This window comes from Daphnia pulex, chromosome 12 (genome assembly GCF_021134715.1).
Source record: "Daphnia pulex isolate KAP4 chromosome 12, ASM2113471v1".
Classification (NCBI taxonomy): Eukaryota; Metazoa; Arthropoda; class Branchiopoda; order Diplostraca; family Daphniidae; genus Daphnia; species Daphnia pulex.
Window position 1 is genome coordinate 10,472,120 of NC_060028.1, and position 22,579 is coordinate 10,494,698.

A 22,579-nucleotide genomic window follows, 5' to 3' on the forward strand; every position below is an offset into this window, starting at 1 on the left:
ACTATAGACAACCCAAAAAGTTTTATTTAATATTTCAAGAAGAAAAGAAATCAAATAACCGGAAACGTTGCTGGTGACGTCTTTCTAATGCAAATGTTGATGTTTCTTCCGGTGTATAACATCAACCGTCTGCGACTCGGACGACAAAACTGTTTTTTTTTTGGGGACGTGTGATATTCCGTCGTTGGATGTAGTAATACGGCGGAGCGTCATCCGCTTTTATACATAATGGATAGAACCAGATAAGATCTCTTCCCTGGCGGAGAGTCAAAGCGCGGAATCCGAGACTCTGATGTGCATTATACTACCGACGGGAAAGTGTTTAGCACAGCTGGGATGTCGCCTGGAGCGACGATATCGGAAGCCGCGTGATGCCGATCCCGGTGAGCGGAAGAAGAACGACAGGAAATGGAGTGTGATTAGAAAAAGGAAGAGAAGAATCAAGACAAAGAAGATTGAGAGAGAAGACGAGCTGAACTACGAAACCCCAACCAAGAGAGAATATGTGTACACACACACACATCACGTGTGTGTGTGTGTGTTTGCTGAAAGGAAATGCAAGACAAGATAATATAGACTCCCGCCCAGCAGCAGTTTCCTCATCTAACGTGATTCCCGCACCATTCCGTCTTCTTCGATGAATAAGCACGCGCGCATGTCACACAGCAGAGTAGACCAAGAAGAAAGAAATAAAAAGGCTAGTGTACATATAAACCCAATGTGTTGGTCGTCTGCTTTTTTATAATAATAAGCCCAATCTCGCTTTCATCTTTTTTTTTTTTAACATATTTATTCCTTTTTTCGGTTGTAAGAAATTCACGCCCCGTTCGTTCTTGTATAATAAGGAATGACGGCACCACACCAGAGTCAAGTTGTTGTCTTTTCTGTAAGTAACGCGCTCTGTATAACCTAATTTAAGAATATGTTACAACCGGTTCTTTTTCCTATTATGGGATTACGTCAAGTTGATCAACTTCAAAAGCTCGATGAACTTAACAATTACCAATCACGCGAAAATTACACACATTCCCCAAAAACTTGAAATTTTCTGCTGTACTATGGCTGATTAATCCAGCAGCAGCACAAACACTCGAGGCTATAAAAATTTAGATTTTCTTAAAAATAAGAAAAAAAAAAGAAAATGTTTTTGGGGTCATGCGCCCGGTTACTATGCGGAACATCACGGTCCCGCGATGCCTAGCTCTTGTATTAATATATGTGTGTCACAAGTTCTGTACAGATGAAAGAGTCGTCTTACACACATGTGTATTTGTAATCTCACTATACTCTCTATACCTTTATTGCGATGCGCGTTTCCGCCCGATTGGCGGTTGTCGGGACGCGTTCAACCGACGATGTTCACCTTACCAGCTCCGTGCTGGGGAGGAGTCCGTGTGATTAACGGACATATATATCCTTTGGGGGGAGGTTTGGCGACATAATAATTCAGTTCATTTCAGTTCGATTCGGCGCGGGTTTCTCTTCAAACGCGATGAGAGGTAGGGTCCGCAATCTGTGACCTTTTATCCCTTTTACATTTATAGACGTCGTCACTACCCCCCATGGTCGGGTGGAAAAGGGGGAGGATCTTTAGAGTTTGACAGTCGCCGCCGTTGCGCGTCTGTTTTTCGTGGGGGAGAAACACACATACACGCAGCATCCCGGCATAGCCAGACGGCGGCGCCCAAGTCGTCCGTCGCATCAGTTGGCGTTCAGATCGGCGTGAAGCAGATCTCTGTGATCTGTCCGTCGTATAGCTCGAGGTGATACCGAAAGGATTTTTTTGTATTTTTTCCCGAAGAGATAACAACCGAAAAGAAGAAGATGGAGGTAGAAAAGGCGGAGGTATTTTTCGTGACTCGAAACATTTGACCTTGAACGGACCCCAAAAAACGAACGAAAAATTCAAAACTGTTTTTCTCCGGTGGTTGTTGGAGACTCTTTTTGGATTGTGTGTGAATTTCTATTTGAAATTCATTTGGGAAAAAAGGAAATCAAATTTGAACGACATTTTTATTTTTAAAGGAAAAAAACAGGTCGGGACCTGCCGAAAGAAAAAAAAACAGTTGGCGAAATTTGGCTTAAAACTCAAGGTGATAGTGCGTGTGTAGATATTATTCTAATAAGAGGTGGGTTAGTGGGGTGTGTGTGTGTGTGTGTGGTGTCTGTCTGTGCCAGTGTGTAGCTCACCTGGAGGAGGGTAGCCCTCAAGGCATACAGGTGGACACATAAAAGCCAGTGAAGAAAAGAAAGAAAAATAACAACGAATCAGAAGAAGAAGAAGAGAGAAAAAAGAGAAAAAGAAGCGGGAGTTTGGATGAAAAGTCGTGAGGGACTGAAAAATAAAAAAAGAAGAACCGAACGCTCAGACACGGCGGTGGCGGCGGCGGCCATAGCCGCCACTTTTCTTCAATTCTTTCTCCCTTCTTCTTCCTATTCGTTCCTCAACAACCGCCGGCTCTACACGTTGTGATTGTTACGTGCGGGAGGGAGACACAGCCAAACTAAACAAAAAAAATATTCCTCCAAAACACCGTAGACAGGTGAAGTTGGCCAGAAAAAGTTCGGGTGCTTCTTAAATTCTATTCTGGGAGTGTCGGTGGGCCTATATACAGTGTTGGTGGATTAAAATTGAAAAACAGTGTTTCTATCCAGCTCATCCGTATAGTTTCTTTTATTCAGAAATAAACGTTCCGGAATTCAATTCGGCTCAACAAAGTTCAACGCTTATATAATACAGAATGATGTCGTTGAAAATTATCCAGCTGATCGTTCTCGGTGCAACATTCGGTAAGTTGATGATTTCTAGAAAATTCTTTCGTCTACATTTAACCCTAGTTACCTTTTGTGTGTACTTTTTCGGGTTGTGACGCACCTTTTTTTTCGAATGTTTTCCTTTTTTTTTCGAGCCGTGTCGAATGATTTCAAAATGACGTCATCGTTTGCGGCTTGTTATACAACTTGATCTAAAAAAATTTTCGGCCGTTCCCTGCACATGTCGATTGTGCGTTCAAACATGGCGCTCTTCTTTTGTAGCCCAGCCCCAAAAAATTACGGAAGTCGAAAAATTCTGCTGAATTTTCTTTTTGTTTCCCAGAAGGTCGACGCGTATAGTAACGCCAAGCTCTCGTGAATGCAGTAATAATCTAGGCAGTAGCTATACATTTCTATAAAAAGCCAAGTTAAAAAAAAAAGAAAAAACCAAATTCAAAAAAGGGACTAAAAACTTGTTCCAGCCGCAAGTCATTATGTATACCCCTCCCTCTTCAGAAAAGAAAGAAACAAAACTTTTTTTTCTCTTTTGTGGATTAGCTAATGACATTTCCAGAGAAATCCTTTGTTCTCGATTCCGTGTCGATTGTGTTGGCATTCGCATTTCGAATTTGGCGCGCGGTTTCGATTCGATCCCATTTGTTTTTATTTTTCCGAGGGACAAAGTGGCGAATCGAATTAGTCATAAAAATAGTACGACATGACGTTCGTCATTTACACGTTTTCCGACGTGTAATCATCGCCGCCAGTCTTGTCTATACTAACGGGAATAAAGTTCACATTCTTTTGGTTTTCTTCCAGACTTTTCCTCCATTTGGGATGTAAAATCAAAACCTGAACTTAAGTCGGTTACCTTCAGCCAGCACCGTCTGCGGGATAAGACCATCACTCAGCCCCAAACCAAAACCCCCCCATAACAAATTACCATAGTCGGATAGTTTTTTAAAAAAAGATGTGTCGACTAAAAAGAAAAAATACTTTGATACCTTGACCCCAATTTCTTTTTCCCAGACCTGAGGAAGGAAGATAATATTAAACACGGTACCGAAACCGAAAGTTTGACTCCGCCTTCTTTACCCCTCCTCCTCCTCCGTGATGATGTATTTCACTTTCACTATCCGGCGGAGTGAGAGAGAGAGACGGACATATACATAGTCTACGTATAGGAAGAGTTGTCCCGCGTTCAAGGTGATCCGCATTTGACTTAATGGCGCCCTCGAGGTTCTTCCGTCCTTTTTTTTCTTTTTATTAATACCCACAAAGTTCCACGATGTTTTCCATGTAAAACAAAAAACAAGAAAAGTTGATTGCCGGTTGATTGAGATGGACGATGGAAGAAGACTGCCGGAATCTTTTTTTGTTTCCGCCATGGATATCAGTAGTCGTACATATAGTAATCAACATTTTGTTATTCACATCTCGTTCGTCATTACATTGGACAAAACAGAAAATATATCCTTCCGGTCCGTCGGAATAAATTCCGGCGGGGGATAATGATTCCTTCCTCGTGTTCCGGTTATATACGCCGTTGTTAATCAAACGAGAGATCTCTAGTCTAGTAGTATATATTATCACCGTTTATTATGCAAGAAATGGGCTCGCTGTGAAATGCAAGTCCAGCTGACGAAATGACTGCGTGAATGTTTCATTTCCAACCGTCAGTCTCTTTTGTGTAGTGTAGTTTAGCGTGACGGAAAGTCACTCTACGTGCCGATGCCAGCCGGAAGCGGATGTGACGTGTCCTTCGCTTCATTCCGGGTATTCCATCATCGTAATACAAAAAAGAAACATTTTTTTTTTAAATTCCCGCCCAATGCAAAATGCCGTGAGTTGAACTATTTACACCGCCAGTGTTAATGATTTCTCGTGAAAAAGAATGATTACTCAAGCATTCGACGAGATATTAGCAGTTAACCATCTGTGAAATCTAATTGAAATCATCCAACACATCTGAAAGTGTGTTTCGTAATCTAAGAAATAGCTATAGCCCTTGCGCTTGCGTGACGACATGCTAATTATGTGTCGGAATTGCGATGTGAAAAAAAACGGTCGACTAGTATATAGATTCACGTCGACCTTGCGGCGTGATTCGAGTGTGTGCGTCATCCGGTGCCAGCTCACACACACGTGACAACGCACCAGCGATCGAACGTTAATTGTTTTAACATTTTGTTCCCCTAGCGCCTCTGTATATAAAGTAGATGAGTCATTCATCAAGTTTGGAAGATGACACGCCATGTACGTGACTCCCGCATCAATATCGTTCACGTTGTAACAATCAACGAGGATTAATGAACACGACCCCACCGCACGCTAAAATAAAAATGGACGAGTAAATTATACACGTACAGAATCAAGTCTCACCGCAGGTTCGGTATACAGTTGATTGCATTAATTTTTTCTTTTTTGATTTGTGGATGATATTGGATTATTGCGTAATGCCGAAAAATGGCGTCAACGCGTGATTCATTATGTACAACGGGAATATATCCTGAGGGTGTATCAAACCACCCCACTCCCACCCGTCAATATAATAGTCGATTGCTGCCGTCGTGTTTGTAATCGAATCGCGGCTATGAATCTCTTCTTCTCTCCCCTTTCGTGCTCGACTGGCGTGAATTCCTCTTACACTCATCCGCAGCATCCGCACAGCAGCCAGCAGCTTTATTCACTTGCTTTTCTCTCCTATAGACGAGCTCTGGTGACGGTTCCAAACAGAAATCGAATCGTTCCGCTACACTTGGACCGCGTGACGACCAGACTTTGCTGCTTTTATCTAGTCGATCCTCTTTTTTAAATCAAAGTAAAATAGAAGAAGGGGGGCGTGAAAACAATGGGGCAAGTTGCTTTCTTCTATAGCTTCTTCCTTTACCTCTCTTCGTCGTGAAGTGGGTAAACAATGGGGTCCGGGACTTTTTTTTTAGATTATTGTATAGGCCCCAGCGCAGTCCAAAAGGAAAAAGAAAGCTAAACTGTTGGTGGGTGGAGGAAGAAACTTCCATTTCATGAATCTATAGTGCCGCTGGCAGTTGCGGATGAATCCATTTGAGCGTGCCATTTCCACAGATCGATATTATATCTATATTATTTCCCTTGATAAACAGACTTTGAATTGTAGACTATATTGCTCTTTATTCTATCTAGCCGATTTGATTATTTCCCTTCTTCTATCGTGTGTCGCCCGTCCGTGCTTAATAAGATGCAGACTGCGATAGATGGAAGGAAAGTGTAGAAAATGGAAGGGGGGCGCTGGATTTCACACAAGCCCGGATATAGAGAGAGAGAGACTAGGCGGGTAAAATGAGAGGGAGTCAAAAGGATCGGAATTGGATCAAGCTCATGAATGGCCAAGTGAAGCGACGCCAACACCCTTTACGCGTTTCTTCGTGAACTGAGAAATGGATATGACGTCGCGCTCACTTTAATGACGTCGACGAATCAATTCAAATGTGGCGCCACATTTTTTTTGGGAAATTGTCTGCAACTTGATTCTCTTTTTTGTCTGTTCTATAATCGAATTCATAGACTTTGTACGGACGGTACATTTTTATACTACAACTGTCAATGGCCGTTTGAACGACTTTATTCTTTTCCCGCGACTGGATTCACGGTGAAAGTATGGCGTCATTGTCGATGAGAATGTGTGGTCGGGACGCCAAAGTGTATTGTCGAGGCCACTTTCTGGGCTCCAGCGAATACATAAATAACTGCTGCTGCCACCCTATTTGCATAGACGACATTCGTAACGCTCACGACACGCGGGAAAACGAGGCGTCACTTAAAGGAAGGGGGGGGACGACGAACAATTCACGCCACGTCATCTGTTTGAATTTAAATTCCGGTGGGGAGGTGAATAGAAAGACATCCGCCATTTTCCCATTTATCGTGAATATAGTAAGAATTGCAGGGATAATTGCCAAAGGAGCTGCTCAGTCGTGAACTGATTTCAAATCTTTTATTCTTTTTTGGCGCCGATTTTCAGTAGCACAATAGTTATCATCATCCGTTTTGATTGCGGTCTAACGGAAAAGCCGGCAGCTCTTCCGGTGCGGAATAGAGAATCTATAACAAATTGTTTTCTAATAAAATGAAAAACAGCCGTAGGATTTCAATAGTTTCAATGTGGCCCTCAAGATTCTCTTTAGCCACAACCTTCTCTCTATCGCCTTGATCGAATCTACAACGATGTACAAAGACGAGTAGTGTAGATATCAAATAGGACTTTCTATCTCGTCTAGAAAAAGGATATCCCTGCCGACGACGCTCTTAGCTGTGTGTTTATTCAAACGGCCGTTGCCTAGTCGACGTCACGTCTCTTTTACACGAGCCACCGCCAAATAATACGACGGCCGAGCAGAGGACAACGCCCGCCAACGTGTAGGCGCGTTCGAATTACACGAGAAAAAAGAAGAAGAATTGTCTAAAAACCTTTTGGTTCGGTTTCTATAGTCTCTCGTGTGTTTTTGTGTTTCTTCTTGTGTTTTGTTTCTTTTGATTTCACGACAACTACTAGGCCGGCGGTCACATCGCAGCTCTGGGGGGCGATGATTGCCGCAAGAAATATAATGTCGAGATATTATACTATAGATGTATATTATGCACGCATTCAATCACACTGTGTGTCTGTCATGGGGATTGTATAATGAGCTATTGTGCAGCAGCAGGAGCAGTCGGGCTATATTATATACTGGGCTGGGCGGGGGGAGCTGGAGTGGCCGTCGGCGTCAAATCAGTTTCGAGTTCACATAGACGGAGGACACAGTAATTAGGTTCTCCCTCTCTTTTGTGTGTGTGTGTCTCTATATACTAGCTTTCATGGGATCGTGATGTGTATAAAAGCCACTGCTGCTGTATAGCCCAAACATCTTCGATGGGGCTTCTCTCGTCTGTTGTTGTCCGACTTGATTGGAAGCCTCACCCGCGTGACCGCCCGTCCGTCCTTATTTTTTCTTCTTTGCCTTTGACGACGGGCTCTCTGTACATAACAGAACCGTTTTTGTAATAATAATATTCCTTGTGTGCAACAACATCTTCCTTTTCTTCTGGCCCCCCAACCCCCCAGTTACACACATAGTGTATAGGAAGTTCACTCTTTTGTTGTGTCTGTGTGTGTTTGGACAGAGACGGGCATTGGCGTTGTGTGTGTACACACGATGACTCACTACTCGTCCTGTTATATATATTGCCCGTCTGCTTTGTGTCTCTTGTCCGTTTCTCCATCTGCTCGTTTGGTCATCATCAACAACCCTCTTTTTAATTACCGCACAATTTCACCTGGACATTTGATTTATTTATTTTATTTTTAAATATGTAATTGCATTTGATGTTATATGTATAGGTTGCTGCTGGGGACAGAAGACGGAGATGAGCAAGTATGGCCGGTACATTGGCGATTTGGCGCGTGACGTCTCCGGACAGGTGTACGCCGTTAGTGACGAAGTTCTTTTTATCAAAGGATTCGTCTATGGAGGCACCGGACCTGGTAAAATTTACAATTTTTATCAAGGCTTATACATACTTTCATTTTCTATAAAAACATATTTTGTATGTACTAGTATTTTCTAAGAATGTTAGCCTGCAGCTTAAAATTCAGTTTCATATAGGCGGTTTTGGGGGTTCTTTTGAAAGTAACAAAGATAGTATATTCATATTCATATTCCGATCCGATTATTGTGTTGGCATTAGAATTCTTAATACACGGAATTCTGTGTTGCGATCGATAGCTGAAAGGTGGAATCTAATTTTTATAAACTGTTTAAATTTTTAAATGGGCTTCTACTATATGGATAAAATGTAATGATTATTTTGGCTATTATTTATTTTATTAGGCAATCAAGTTAATAATCGTGTACTTTTGATGTTTATTAGATGCTTTCTTCTGGACGGGCAATTCCAGCCGACCGAGTCCGATACAAGGCACCATTATTCCTTATCCGGCCGACTATCAGGGAAAGTAAGTTGATGATTGTTCACTCTGCTTTTTTTATTCTACACCTGTGACAATGTCATTCTTCATTTTTCCTGTGACACATTTTCCCCCCTTCAATTCTTTTGTGCGATTTGCTCATCAATCAAAACCGAGTTATTGCCAACCCAAAACTAATAATAATAATAAGCCTTGAGTATAGATATAACATGCACAGATCAAAGCTCTAAAAATGTCTGGTTAGAGACGCTGTCAACTGACAAATTAGACCTCACCCACCCAACCAAGCGCCCTAGACACTAAGCTACATGTATATATAAACGCCAGACATAATATATGTATAACCGCGTCGGTTATACATATGGACATTAGTTATGTATCAGCTCTTATTTGGCCCTCGCCGAGTTCCCCCCCCTAGCTCCGGGAGTCCATTGTGTGTGTCCCGACTTAATAAGGGCATCATCATATGAAAAGCTCTGGCTTGGAAAACGGGCAAATTACTTCCAACCGATGAATAGAGAAAAATGTGCGGTGCTGCGCCCTCATCCTCTTTTCACGGCCCACCTCTTGAGAGAATCTTCACTTTTGCGGGAGTTGAAGGGAGGGAGAAAGGGGGTGGCGATTGTCAACGGGACTCTCATTATTCCCCCCACCCACCCATCGTTCGATTTGTTCACGATGGAAAAAAGAAAAAAGGCTTGAAGAAGAGAATGATGAGAGCAGCAGGAAATGAGAAAGCATTGTTTTCCATGGTGGTGGGGGACAGAACAAAAGAGCAGCGCTCACATTCTTGTAGTATATAGAGTCTTAGACAGCGTCGCCATCTTTTTTCTTCTTCTTCTCCCGCGTGTACAAGTGTAAACGGAAGCTGAAAAACGCTGCTCGATATATAATAGACGGGACCGTGGGGGGTGGGGACTTTGCTCTATGTTCTATTCACGTTCGAGTTTTTTTTTTTTTTTCTTCGTCAATGGCTTATCCACGTCATCACTAATAGCTTCCCACCCCACCCCGTCGTCGACTGTTGGCAGCAGAATATCCTCTGCCATCAATCCCGTTCCCGCTCTGTCACGATAGTCGTTCAAACCCTCGTCTGCCAGTCGAAAATAAAAATCGCTGACGTCCGTTTCATCAACGTCCCCATATCTATGGCCCACCACCAATCTATATACTCACCAGTCCATATAATAACGCCCTATAACACATCAGATGACGTCATACGCGTCCCTATGTAGATAATAATAATTGAATACCACCCGGATTTGTTCCATCCCATCAATTGTTTTAGATTCATTAGTAGCCAGCCAGCCAGCCGGGGGCTCTCTCTAGTCCGTTCATCAACTTGATAAGAAAATCGGACATTGTACAAATCAATAGAGCAGCGCCAATCCACAATGAGATGTGTGTGTACATGCCAGCATCAGCGCCGCGTTAACAATCAACTGGAAATCTTCCCTTCATTAGTATAATGCGCATTCCCCGTCCGGCGCAAGATATGCCGCTGGCATCAGCAACGCGGAGGGATTATTGAATTAGAGCCCGTCTGTGTGACGGTCGTGATGATGATGATGGGGCTCTGCTAGCTCTATATACTATATTCTATTCTATATGGGCGTTAGGGAAGAGGAGAGAGATTATGGTGAGCCGCATTTTTGAGCCGCCATTTTTGTGTATGCCAGTCATCAAGTCACTTGCCGCTCTCCTCAACAACTTCTCATATTGCGCGTTCCATTTTTATTTTGACCGCGTTCACCGAATGCCAGCGGGGAAATAGAAAGGGACAAAGACATGATTGAATAGGACGAGTTTGAAGGACGCCAGCTATATAAAAAGGATATTCATCTCATTCGCCTGTGTCTAATTTTTGCTCGTCGGAAGAATTTTTTTTTATTTCGTTCGTTTCGTGATCGTGAAAATTCTTAGCCAAGGTCTTGTGTATAACGGGCGACAGAGTTCGATAAACAGACGTGTTAGATATATTATTGACACACGAGGCTGCATACTGATCAGCAGAGTCGACGTATTGTCTATCACGTTGGATTGGCGCATTGCCCTCGAGATTGTGAACGCGGAAAAGTGATTGAAGTCTCCAAAAAGCAACGGAGAAGAAAATAAAAGAATTGTTGCGAGATGGCCGGTTGTCGCTCGACGACGGCTAATCGAGCGGACACAAAAAAAGGAAACGAATATGAGTATATAGTACCGGACGGCGGGAATATATAAAAAGGAGACGTTGCTGTCGCTCACGTAGAGTTGCGTGAATCGAGCGCCCCAAAGAGTTTTATTTTTTTCACCCGCACCAGAGAGAGAGAGAAATCGATGAAATGGCAGGCCTATATACAGGAGCTATAGACATTGAATACATATAGGCTATAGTAGCAACTTGGCTGGCGGATGTCGCCAGCCTGCCGTGATGGCGTTCAGCAGCAAAGTCTCGTTCGAAATTGACCGTCTCCCTTGTTGACTCTTCCCTCCGTTCGTCGTAGACGCTCTTCTTCTTCTTCTTCTCATTTCGCCCATGCTCCAACGTTATTCGTCAAACACACGGGGCCGTGCATTTTATTGACACGGAGAAGAGATTTCGATTATTCACGGCCCCTTCTTCTTCTTCTTCCGACTACACTTGACGATCTCCTCCCGCCCCAAACAAGATTGACAACTTGATTGAATTTCTATGTTTTTTTCTCCAGGGACTTTTTTTGGCCTTTACTTTATACGGAGAATTAAATATTTATTTGATATTGCCCCCCCCCCCCCTTGAATATGTTGCACAATACAGAATGACTAATAAAATTTTTTCGTTTCATATTATAGGGAACCTCCGGTTTTGGGACGATACGACAACAAAGACGTTCTGCTCAAATTGCCACTCGGCGTGAAAGTGCGTGATTTGCGCTGGCTCTCCGTCTGGTGCCGAAGATTCGCGGTAACTATCTCGAGAAAAAGACTCTATAATTTACGGTTATGACTTTATCACTTTTATAGTATATAGACTTTTGAAATGAGAAAAATTCGTAATTCCCGCCAAAAGAGTTTGGCGGGAATCCAATTTCCAACTAATATTTTAAGAGACCAAATAATAATCGATTGCGCGCCGCTATTGGTTCTTCTGACTTGATAGAGAAAAAAATAGGAGCGAATATAATGAGAGATTGGAAAGTGTAGCCGTACGGAAGTCATTGAGTGATGAGTAGGGGGGGTAGTACATATAATCTTTTGAAAGCTTTTTTTTTCTTCTTTCGGTTGGATCCGCGCGGACGACGGTACTATAACGGGGCAAGTGGTGCGGAAGAGATAAAAACTGGCTGCCGACGCTTCTAGTCGACTCTCCTATTTTATTTCTACGTCTTTTTCTATATTTTTTTGTTTTCGATCGTTCCAGCCAGCAAAACTCTCTTCTATATCCGGTCTATACTCTTTGATGAAGTCGCCGAAGAATCTTTTTTGGCCGGGGAGAGAGAGGATCACACATCATTCCGTGTTATGTCATTTTTATTCCAACTGCACGCGCTCTCGGCTTGTTCGAAATAAAGCGTCGCCATAAATCTAAGGCTTTCTCTCGCCACACACTCACGCCAGTTGCCCAGCTCGCAGACTTATATAAGATTCCACCCCCTCCATTTTTTTGATGTATCGAGAAAAATCCGAGCTGGATCAAACAAACTCAAAACACCTACATTTTCCCGCTCTTTTTTATTTTACGAGCTTCTATATTTTTATATTAAGTCCGGAAACTATCTATAAAACTATTATTTATTAGAGATGTAATGAAAATTCACTTTTTATTCATTGGGTCAGGTTGATTTCGGTTCGGTGCTGTTCCCGGCCGATTTGGACCCACCCAAGCCTCGGATTCTATCGGAATTCAAAAGGCTGGCCCATGGATTGCGCTCCGGAAGTGTCACCATCCTCGACGCCAAAACGATCTACATCCCCAATTTGCATTACGACGGAGCGGCTCCCGATGCTTTTTTCTGGGTGGGCAGCGGGACTGAACCCAACGCCCAAGGCATCAAAGTACCCAACGAACTCGGAGAGTAATATAAACCCCCCCCCCCCCTGCCACATAACCAATCAACTTATATTGTTGTTTGCGGCCATGAATAAACAAATATTAACAATTGTTTCTATTTGTTTCACGCCTGCAGCTTCAACGTACTGCGGGGATACCAGGGCGAGGACATTGAAATCCAACTGCCGGGCGACTTGACCGTTCACGACATTAGTTGGCTGTCGCTGTGGTGCATCAGATTCAAAGAAAATTTCGGCCACGTCATGATCCCCAAAGATCTGGACGTTCCTCCCGCTCTTGGACAGAACCAGTTGACCGTAAGTCCAAAATTCAAAAAGCTAAATTTGACTGCTCTCGTTTGATTTGCCCGCTTTGATTTTTTAAATGATTATAACTGCACTATTTGACACATATCTAATTGAGAGTGATTTTTGCACGTTATTTTGAAAGAAAGAAAAAAGATTTCTGTTTTTATAATCTCGTTTTCTGTTATTTGACACTGCTGCTTTCTATAACTCGGATAGCCAGCTTGGTGGTATCAGCCGGTAGAGAAGACAAATTCATTTATTATTCTAATTATATCAATTATTAATCATCTTGTCTTTTGATGATTTTAAAATTCGTTTGAATTTCCCGCTTATTTTTTTCCATTTTGTGCGACAGACGACCAAGAGCCCGAGCGAAGTCGATTCGACGGACGCCACGGCTGGCGGCGGCCAGGGTCACGAATTCGACTCGTGTATTCAGTTGCTCAACGGGCGCATGCAGGTGCAATGGGAGGCCATCCTGGAGGGAGTCATCATCCGACTGTCGGCCAGGATGGACGAGAATGAGTACATGTCGTTCGGCATTAGCGGCGCCGAAGGTAAAACGCAAATGATCGGCGCCGACGTCACCGTCGCCTATTACAACAGCGACGACAACAAATTCTACGCCGACGACTACATTTTAAACGCCAAAGCCCAGGTATACTCTCTTGTCAAAATGATTATGTAGAGTTGAAAAATTGTCTAATTTGATTCTATTTTCGGTTGGGAATAAGTGCGACGGAAGTAACGGCGCTTGCCCGGATAGCCGAATAGGAGGACGTAACGACGTCAGCATGCTCTACGGCCAGCGAGTCAACGGCGTCACCACGGTGGCTTACCAGCGTTCACTGGACGCCAAGGAAGCCAAATTCGACCAGGTGATTCCGCCCGTCGGTCGAGTGAACGTCATCGCCGCCATTGGACCCCTCAACTCCCGCAAAGAAGCCAATTACCATTCAACCGATCGAACGGGATCGCAAGGTAATATCAATCATTAATACGGGCGTTAACGCTCGACTCGATGGCAACTATGTATATAACCTATACATCATCATTTCCTGTTTGGTACAATAATTACAGAGGATCACCGCATTGATTTCACCAGCCGAGGGGTGAATCAATGTCCAACTCTACTGGCTCCCGAAGACAAGTCTGAAGCTCACGGCCCATTGCCTTCACCGACGACGAGCACGGAGAATGCCATCCAGCCATGGAAGCCAAATGTGATTTTCGGCAAAACGGAATTGAGGGCCAGAATCGGCCCAACTGGCGGTAAAAGGGGTTACACCGCTATTACAGGTATACCGACATAAGCGATAAATAGTTCTTCCGGAAGGGAAATGACGTAATCACGCTATGCCTTATTGCAGGTCAACCTTCTTGGGGTCTCGCCTGGTACATTAACGATCTCCTTATCCCCGAAATCTACGTTGAAAGGGGAGAAACGTACACGTTCCTCGTTGAAGGAGGTAATAATGTGATAGCCAGGAATGTGTTTTTTTGGGACCAAATTGAATCGATATTTTTATTTTTAAAAATAGGAAACGATCCACTCAATTCGGCTCGCTGGCATCCGCTTTATATTACCGATAGCCTGCAAGGTGGATACGGACAGAAAACGGATGCCCAACAGAGAGAGCAGCGCGTGTTTGCCGGAGTCGAGTTCGACCCCAGCGGATTCCCATTCCCGACCGCCGGTATCATTTATTAATCAACAAAATCAATTCTAAATTCAAACTCTAATAAAATTGATTTTTTAGCCGGAAGCTTGTGTGAATGGAAGCACAAGACAGTTGACAAGTGGGCTGAATCGGAGACGTTTGAAGATTATACAAAGACTTTGATACTCGAGTGCGAAAGTGGTCGAGAACAACCGGCCAACCTGACGTGGACAGTTCCTTTGGATGCACCCAAAACTTTGTATTATCAGGTCTGAATGAAATGAATTGATAATTAGCTTGAGTTGTAATGTAACGTTTAAATTTTTCCGTCTAGTGTTACACGCACAACAGCTTGGGCTGGAAGATTAACGTTGAAGATCGGGGGTTCCAGCCTCCCGTACCTCAATCGGCAGCCTCATCGCCGATCGGCTCCCGATTCTCATTATTGGCTGTTTTATTGTTGCCGCTTTCCGTTCTTTTTTTATGACGTGAATATTATCCAACATCGGCCGCATTCACACCAAGCAGTTGTTTTTTTCTATATATTCTCTGTTTCTATTTCGTCTTTTTTGACTCATATAAATTAACTTTCGGACTTTGAAACTTATCAAGCCTTGGGTTGACAAAATTTACATATATATATGTGACTACGACTGTGCTTGTGATGAGTGAAAGCTTTTTCAAAAAGCATTAAAAAAGCTTCGTCGATTCCCGTGTTTTCTAACCAATTTTTTTTTTCAATTCGGAATTGTTTCAAAATCGAAACCTGTTTCCCCCCTTTTTAAAAAAACTATTCCCCAAAAGTGTCGGTATGTTGGAACATTGTTTCAATGGAAATCGTTGTGCATTTGGAATTTTCTTTACTTTAAAGACTAATCGATATTGCAGTACACTCACTGTTTTTTGAGAAAGTTGTCGTTCTTTTTTATTTTGAAAAGAAATAAACACCGTTCGAAGTTTTGCGTTTTCTATTGCACCTTGCTGGAAATGTACTATTGCTCCGCTAGATGCTGTTGGTGAGATCTGTCATCTTTTTCAAATGCCATGGCAACCATCATGGCGTGTTCTTTACAAACTAATGAAAAACAGCACTGGTTGCAAGGAGCTGGTTGTGTGACTAAGATTATCATATAAACTGTGAACAAATGAAAAAGGTTTAATGGATCAGCTAAGATGGAAGACCTGTCAAAGCTACTGCTGGAAGAAAGAGCACATTCAGAACAGTTTAAAGCAAATTTCATTCAGCTGAAAATTGAATTTGACAAGTAAGCTACTGTATACTATACACAATAACTTTCTTGTTTGTAAATTGTCAATCAATTTTGTTTTGTTTAGATTATTTACAGAAAATCATAGATTAAATGATGAAATATTAAAATTTAAAGAATATAAACCTGAAGAACCTAATGAAGTGTTAAAACGGAAATTAAAGAATGCTGAAAAGGAACTCCAGGGAAAAGACCTTCTCATTGCCTCACTCCAAGAAAAGGTTAGAGGAATGAAATAAAAAAACTGTTGGCAAATATCTATGAATTTCTTTTATTTATTAGTTTCAGACAATCAATGAATCTTTAAAAGAAAAACTTCACCACGACAAAAACTATATTTCTAGGATCACTTCTACAGAGAATGCCCTCGAGCAAACTAAAATGCTGTTATCCAATCTTCAGTTGGAAACATCTGTATTAGTGAAGAATATTGAGCATTCCAGAAAGACTGACGAACAAGACCATCAACGAGATCTCATGACTTTAGCCGATAGAGTATAGATTTAAAATAAGTTCTCCTTTAAGGTGATTACTAATTACAGATTATTGCCTCTTCAGTGTGCCAAATCTGATCATGAAAGGAGACTTATTGCTCGCCAAGTTATAAAAGCCACAACTAAAGCAAAGAAAACTACAGAGATGTTAAAACAGGAAAATGGATTGCTCTCATATACAATAACAGTACTTTTTACACAGTAAACAAAAAAAAAGAATTTCCCTAAAATCTCGTTTTTATTTGTTTAACAGAAACTTAAAGAATCAATGGACAAAGTCTGTTGGGAGAAAAGTGAACTGTCCTCTCAATTGGAAACGCTTAAAGTGCAATACGGACAAAATCATGGAGAGATGATCATGCAAATCCGCAACCTTGAGGTACTGTCTAGTACATTGCTCATAATTTGAATCTTCTAATCTTAAAAGTATTTAACCTACAGTGCGAAACCGCCAAACTCGAGTCTAAATGTCATGCTTTAGAAAGAAATATCCAAGAAGCTTTGCGCGAAAAAGAAAAAGCAATATTGGCATTTCAAGCAGCAGAGAATGAAGAATCCAAATTACGGGGAAATCTATGTGCAATTGAAATGAAACTCGAGAAAGTAACTGATCAATTTAAAAGAGATTTGGAGCACAAAGACCATATAAATAACCTAGAAGTACAAGAGTTAAAGAAAAACCTTCATAGTAAGTAATTATAATGTTTCAATTCTTATTTGATGAAACTACTTTTCTCTCAAATAAATAGCTTTTAAATTTCTTTCTGGGAAAAGTTTTAAAAATAGAATTAGATCAAGAGCGTTTGAAAATCCAGCATCAATCAGACAAGTTGCGGATTCATGAAAAAGAATTGATTGTAGCGAAAGATGAGTTACGCAAGAGGGAAATTGAAGTCAACAGTCAGGTGCAGGACGTTAAGATTGCAACCGAGAACAAGTATCGGGTAATGATGACTTTGTCAAGTTACAGTACGATTTTATTCTATTCCCATGAAATTGTAATAGGCTGTGCTCGAAGAAAAATTCCAAACAGAAATGGAAATCTCCCGAAAATGTGCCGAAATAGAAAGCCAGTTGATTTTGGAGCATAATCTGAAAGCTAGTCTAGAACTAGAAATTCGTAAGCTGGCATCGGATAATCAAATATTGAACGAACGAATAAGATCCCTCGATGAAATTCCAATGGATAAGAAACGATTACAAAATACCGTCGATCTGCTTGAAAAGGAAAAAAGTAAACTTTCGGAGGAATTAGATCGTCACAAACAATCTTCAACCGAGGTAATTATTTAGACCATGCAATAGCCTACTGTAGCTCAATGAAATTCATTTCTCTTTCTAGCGATACGAAATAATGGTTAATGAAAAGGAGGTGCTTAGAACTCAACAAGCCCTTGCAGAAGACAAAATGTTAAAAACGGTGAATGAGTTGCAAGGCCATGTTACCCAACTACAGTCTCAACTGGCCGCTTCGGAACAAAAATCCGAATCTCAAGTGAAACGTCTTGAATCCTCATTAAAAGCCAATCAACAGGTCTGATTACAAGCTTTCTTTATTGTGACAGCAGTTTATTGATTTCCAATCGAAATTTTACGTTGCAGAAATCTCAGCAATATGCAAAATTAATTTGGAAACTTAGACAGCGGCTTGTCTTGAATACCCAGCCATCGGTTACGCTCGATTCTTTAGCTTACCCCCAACAACAGTAATCGATATTTAATTTCCGTGCAAACAAATGAAGTGCATCCTGTTCAATCGAAGGATTTCGGCATGACTTGCGATAGCGAATAACTGAGCTTGTCGAACGTAATATTTGTTACTATTGACCTGTTTGATTCGAGTACTAAATAAATGTTAACTTTTGTTTTGGTTGGAAAAACGTCATTTATTTAAATGATTCTGTTTTAGAGTAGCATCCAAGTTCCTTTCAACAACTTTAACTGCTACATTTACATCCGTAACATTTCAAGAGGGGCGATTCTTTCAGTCGATATAGAAGATGCAGTAATTTATGTATAGCAGAATAGGACTACAATGGGGTTCTTACAAACTCCAATTCTGTATGAGGTTGGTCATTCTAGTATACCTATTGTTCTCTTCATTTAGAGGGACCTAATTATTTGCCACAATACAGCTACATCCACAGTTCTGAACATGATTGTAAGAGCTGTTACAGCAGTTTGTATGTGCACCAAACATGACTGAGAGATTTCAATGGAGAAAATTTTCCCTGTCCACTGTAAATTGAGGTGAATCACACATTTCATAATATATCAATAATATGGTTGAAGACACAACACAAAACAAGCCAATGTTTGCTTATTTACAAGTTAAGAGGATTACTTTTCTATGGGGGAATACATTGGTATTGGAAAGTCAACATGTAGCCTTGGATTAGGGTAGTAAACTGTGCCCTGAATAATTTCAGAAAAAAACAAAAACAATCAGTGATTTCATGAGTCAAGAAAAAGAAAAAAATACTTGCCTGAGGTCTCAAATTAGCCAGCTTTTGTCTCATAGTTGTTTTTTGTGAGTCATCCACTTTTATTTCTTCATAAAATTCATGAGCTAGATCACCATCCTCGTCAAAATACATGGAGCTACAAAAATGGATGAGTTATTAAGAAAATTTGCTAAAAAATTTTCTGATCCATTGTTTACCCTTTCCTTGTGTACACAAACTGCGATGCAAGTCTACGAGGATCTAGTTTTGGTTGTTTCAAGTATGGTGGTCCATTTGGTGAAGAAATTTTCCCGTCTTTAGTCGGGCTATTCGAACCGAACCAAGAGCTTTTATTTGACCACGACGCACCCATGTATTCGAACTTTAATCAAATGTTTAGGAAATAACTGATACAACACTAAATTTTTCGCGTTTTTTACTTTTTCCTTTAGAAGTCAGAACGATCGATGACATTTGTTGGTATTGACTATTGAGATCGGACATCTGTTTTCTGTCTGCTACAGAGGATGACAGAGATGCCACTGTGGTTTTACATCAATATTATGTTTATAAGGTATTTAACGTTATTAAAATAAAACAAAGCTTAATCTAGTTGTAATACGAATTAAAATATTTTTTAAAGTGATGCTTTGTGGGAATTTCTCCTTAAGAAAATGAAAGTTAACGGAAAAGCCCGTCGCTAGGTCAAACTCTGGCTATGGCCGCTAGGTGTCCTATACATAGTTATAAAGAAAAGCAGAAGATATAAAAAGGTCCAAATGCCGGAAATGTGTCCAATTATAGCTAGACAGTGACATGCTGACAAGCATCATCGAAAACCGACATGGGTACGTACGTACGTTTAAATTTTAACTTTTTTAAAGCAATGTAAGTGTGTCTCATTTAAGTCTGTCGTTTTCAGAATAATCCAGGTACAGATGGTATATGTGTTTAGTTGTTGCTTGTTGGTACTTGAAATCTTTACATCCTTTCTAAAGCATTTTCATGATTATGATTTGAGGAGTTGTCCTGTCGCTGTCACCAACTTTTCTTTAAAAACTGGAACTGGTTTTCCACGATTTTGTTCCACGAGGACATTTAATTTGAAACGATGAATTCTTTTCCTATTCATTGTCTTGGTGTTCAGGTTAATTATTCTGTATCTTGGTGTGAATGTCATGTTGTAGCCTAGGATTAATCATGCTGTGGTCATGCTAGCTTATGTATTTTATGAGATGAAATATTTTAAATAATTCAGCTCGACCAATCTTGTGGTAAATGCTGCTTGGTTTTGTTCTATTCAGGGTTAATACCACACTGCAATCAAAATCAGGATGAAAATTGCTTCTTAAAGTGGGTTGGATCTCATTTCCTAGCTTGGCATTTTACCAGTAACTATACTCGGTCACTTCATTTTACTGGGTCAGATCTGGTGAAAACTCTAGCTATCATTTTCCAAAGTTGTTTTACTGTTAGTCAAATCAATAATCTGCATAAGCAATTACTCTTTCAATTTGACGAATATGTCCACAAACATGCAGTAGTGTCCTGAAATCTGGTCATCAAGATGTTCATTTTCAGGTAAAATGCATTCTTTTCTGTATTATTGTTAACGATCCACAAATTCAGGCGACTGAACTCGCTAAGAAATTTAATCGCTGGCAAGAGTGGGAAATAAAAAACTGTCAAAAGCATTCTTGTGTCGGGTCGAAATCGCATACAGTTCGATTCAATTTGGATGATTTGCAACATTATCTAATAAAAATTAAATTTATTTTTGGTTACTTCCCTAATTCAAATATTTTTGCGTAGGATACTTCTGCGTGGACGGGGCACGAAAATCCCGAGCACACCGTTGGAAGCCGTCATCGGGAGTGCGAAATAGGTTTCGCTTTCTAAAGGTAGTTCTACAGTAGGCTAATTGAATTGTCTAAATAAAACAGATGCGTATTACTATACTATACTTTGTTTTTAAATATTTGTACGAATCCTGTCAAAATAATGTAAGCTGACAGAAAGGAAATACACAAGATAAAAATAAAAACTACAATAAATGCCTCAGCTATATCTAGTGTCAATTTTAATGGTTCACTTGCTATGTCAAGCAAAAAGAAGTCCGTTTTTAGTATCGATTAGTCTTTGAATCTGTCGTGATGTGGGAAGATTTGATGCATCAAATTGATTTCGAGTCTTGTTCTCGCTTAAAACCTTGACAGGTGTCCTTTATAGAACCGTATTCCGTGGCCCCTCAAAATGATGTCATTATATTCTTAAGTTTGTTGTAAATAACATTTTGTACTTTAAATCATATAGCCTAAAAGCCTTCCGATTTTATGCATATAGATTTTCTCAACGAAAGACTAGCAGATAAGATGATTATATCTTTTGGCTAAGTGCTGAGGTAAACAGCAGTGTACTGGTAAATTGTGGAAGCTGTCACATTGAATATTGTTATTCTCGTGAAAATGGCCACTTTTCTTGTTATTCCGTGGGATTAACTATGATTTGCTAAAATACTTACCTCGGCTAGTCCAAACAAGGAGTTCAAGACGAATGAAAATAAACGAAAATGAAAATGGAGGGGACTTCATTCTGCCATACCAATTTAATTAGATGCCCAGTACACAGAGTGAGTATCGAATGAGCCAGGAACAAGCTGTTGTTGTGAGACAGGTTCTCTTTCATCTTCACCATAATTTTTGATTGACTTAACATTTGCTGTTGCTTTGTAGAAAGCCACAATGAATAGAAAAACATTCTGAATAACTGGCAGCTGGCAGGTTTACCTAACCAACCATGAGTTTTTCCTTTCAGGCTTTCAGCTATACATTGGCTCGATCTTGCCCGGGTGCTGAAATGTCTGGAATCACTAGCAGATGCCATAGACAAGGCTCATTAACAAATATCATCACTGCACTGCCTTCTACACATTGTAGAAGTTGGACTGGCGTCCATTATCACCTTGGGGATTTCGTCTTCTGTGTTATGCTGCCTGGTGGGCTGGTGGCTTCCTGGGGAAATTTGGGGAAAATATTATGTGACTAATGTGAGTATGAAAGTTATCTGTTACTTTTGTTAATTGTTTGTTGGTTCTTTCAATTGAGTGTCAACGGCTTGAGCGGACATTGTTTTCATGTTATTTTTCAACGTTTCTTTCTGAGGCTAGACGGCCTTTGCCTTTGATTATTTCCCACCTGTCAGAAACATCAGTTTAGTTACGTTTACTTTGCACATCTCTGAAGAAATTTCTCGCTGCTTCGATTAGGTCATTTTGGAAAAAGGGTGTCAGTTTTTGTTACAGCAACAAAGCTCACTTGATAGATTTTCAATAATGTGCTTAAAAATTGTCTACTTCCGGTTTGTAAATGAGTCTGCAGTTCAGGAAATATTCATTTGGCGCACAAAATAACCGTGATTTTGGCGCACAAAATAACCGTGATTATCGTCAAATTTGAGGTATAGTTCATGTTTTATTTTTCGTTTTTGCGTACTTCCGGTTTACCCCCAAATCGTCCAAAATCTCGATTTTGACCAAATCTTGGATTTCGTTTAAATTCCCTCTATTCGACCCCAAATTTAACGGAGATCACGAAAAATTGATTTATTTTGACGACAGCTCAGTAGTTAAGGCGCTATCGCTTACTTCCGGTATATTTCCGGAAAATTTGCATAAAACTAACAAGTGAACTTTGTT

At 40.8% G+C, this 22,579-nt stretch overlaps 3 protein-coding genes across 4 annotated transcripts; 2 read left to right on the forward strand and 1 right to left on the reverse strand.

Moving 5' to 3' along the window:
• The first annotated feature begins 1,650 nt into the window (after window positions 1-1,650).
• LOC124208600 (protein Skeletor, isoforms B/C-like) lies at window positions 1,651-15,590 on the forward strand. 2 transcript variants are annotated; one of them, XM_046606430.1, is made up of 14 exons: window positions 1,692-2,790; window positions 8,111-8,254; window positions 8,641-8,725; window positions 11,513-11,624; window positions 12,497-12,735; window positions 12,847-13,027; window positions 13,235-13,255; window positions 13,374-13,676; window positions 13,753-13,999; window positions 14,099-14,317; window positions 14,389-14,487; window positions 14,560-14,715; window positions 14,779-14,948; window positions 15,014-15,590. In XM_046606430.1, exons 1-14 carry the CDS (start codon window positions 2,742-2,744, stop codon window positions 15,164-15,166), a joined length of 2,178 nt encoding a protein of 725 aa, XP_046462386.1. In that variant the 5' UTR covers window positions 1,692-2,741; the 3' UTR covers window positions 15,167-15,590. The 2 variants fall into 2 exon arrangements, with proteins under 2 accessions (XP_046462387.1, XP_046462386.1); XM_046606431.1 differs by lacking the exon at window positions 13,235-13,255 and having other exon boundaries at window positions 1,651-2,790.
• A 131-nt stretch (window positions 15,591-15,721) lies between these two features.
• On the forward strand, window positions 15,722-18,321 carry LOC124208664 (unconventional myosin-XVIIIa-like). The gene is made up of 10 exons (XM_046606514.1): window positions 15,722-15,944; window positions 16,015-16,168; window positions 16,230-16,442; window positions 16,506-16,628; window positions 16,695-16,820; window positions 16,883-17,129; window positions 17,216-17,385; window positions 17,447-17,722; window positions 17,784-17,975; window positions 18,044-18,321. Exons 1-10 carry the CDS (start codon window positions 15,853-15,855, stop codon window positions 18,149-18,151), a joined length of 1,701 nt encoding a protein of 566 aa, XP_046462470.1. The 5' UTR covers window positions 15,722-15,852; the 3' UTR covers window positions 18,152-18,321.
• On the reverse strand, window positions 18,307-19,424 carry LOC124208665 (tumor suppressor candidate 2-like). The gene is made up of 4 exons (XM_046606515.1): window positions 19,326-19,424; window positions 19,104-19,267; window positions 18,928-19,042; window positions 18,307-18,856 (listed from the first exon to the last, which is right to left on the reverse strand). The coding sequence occupies exons 2-4, from the start codon at window positions 19,256-19,258 to the stop codon at window positions 18,782-18,784; spliced, it is 345 nt and encodes a 114-aa protein (XP_046462471.1). The 5' UTR covers window positions 19,259-19,267; window positions 19,326-19,424; the 3' UTR covers window positions 18,307-18,781.
• Window positions 19,425-22,579: the final 3,155 nt, after the last annotated feature.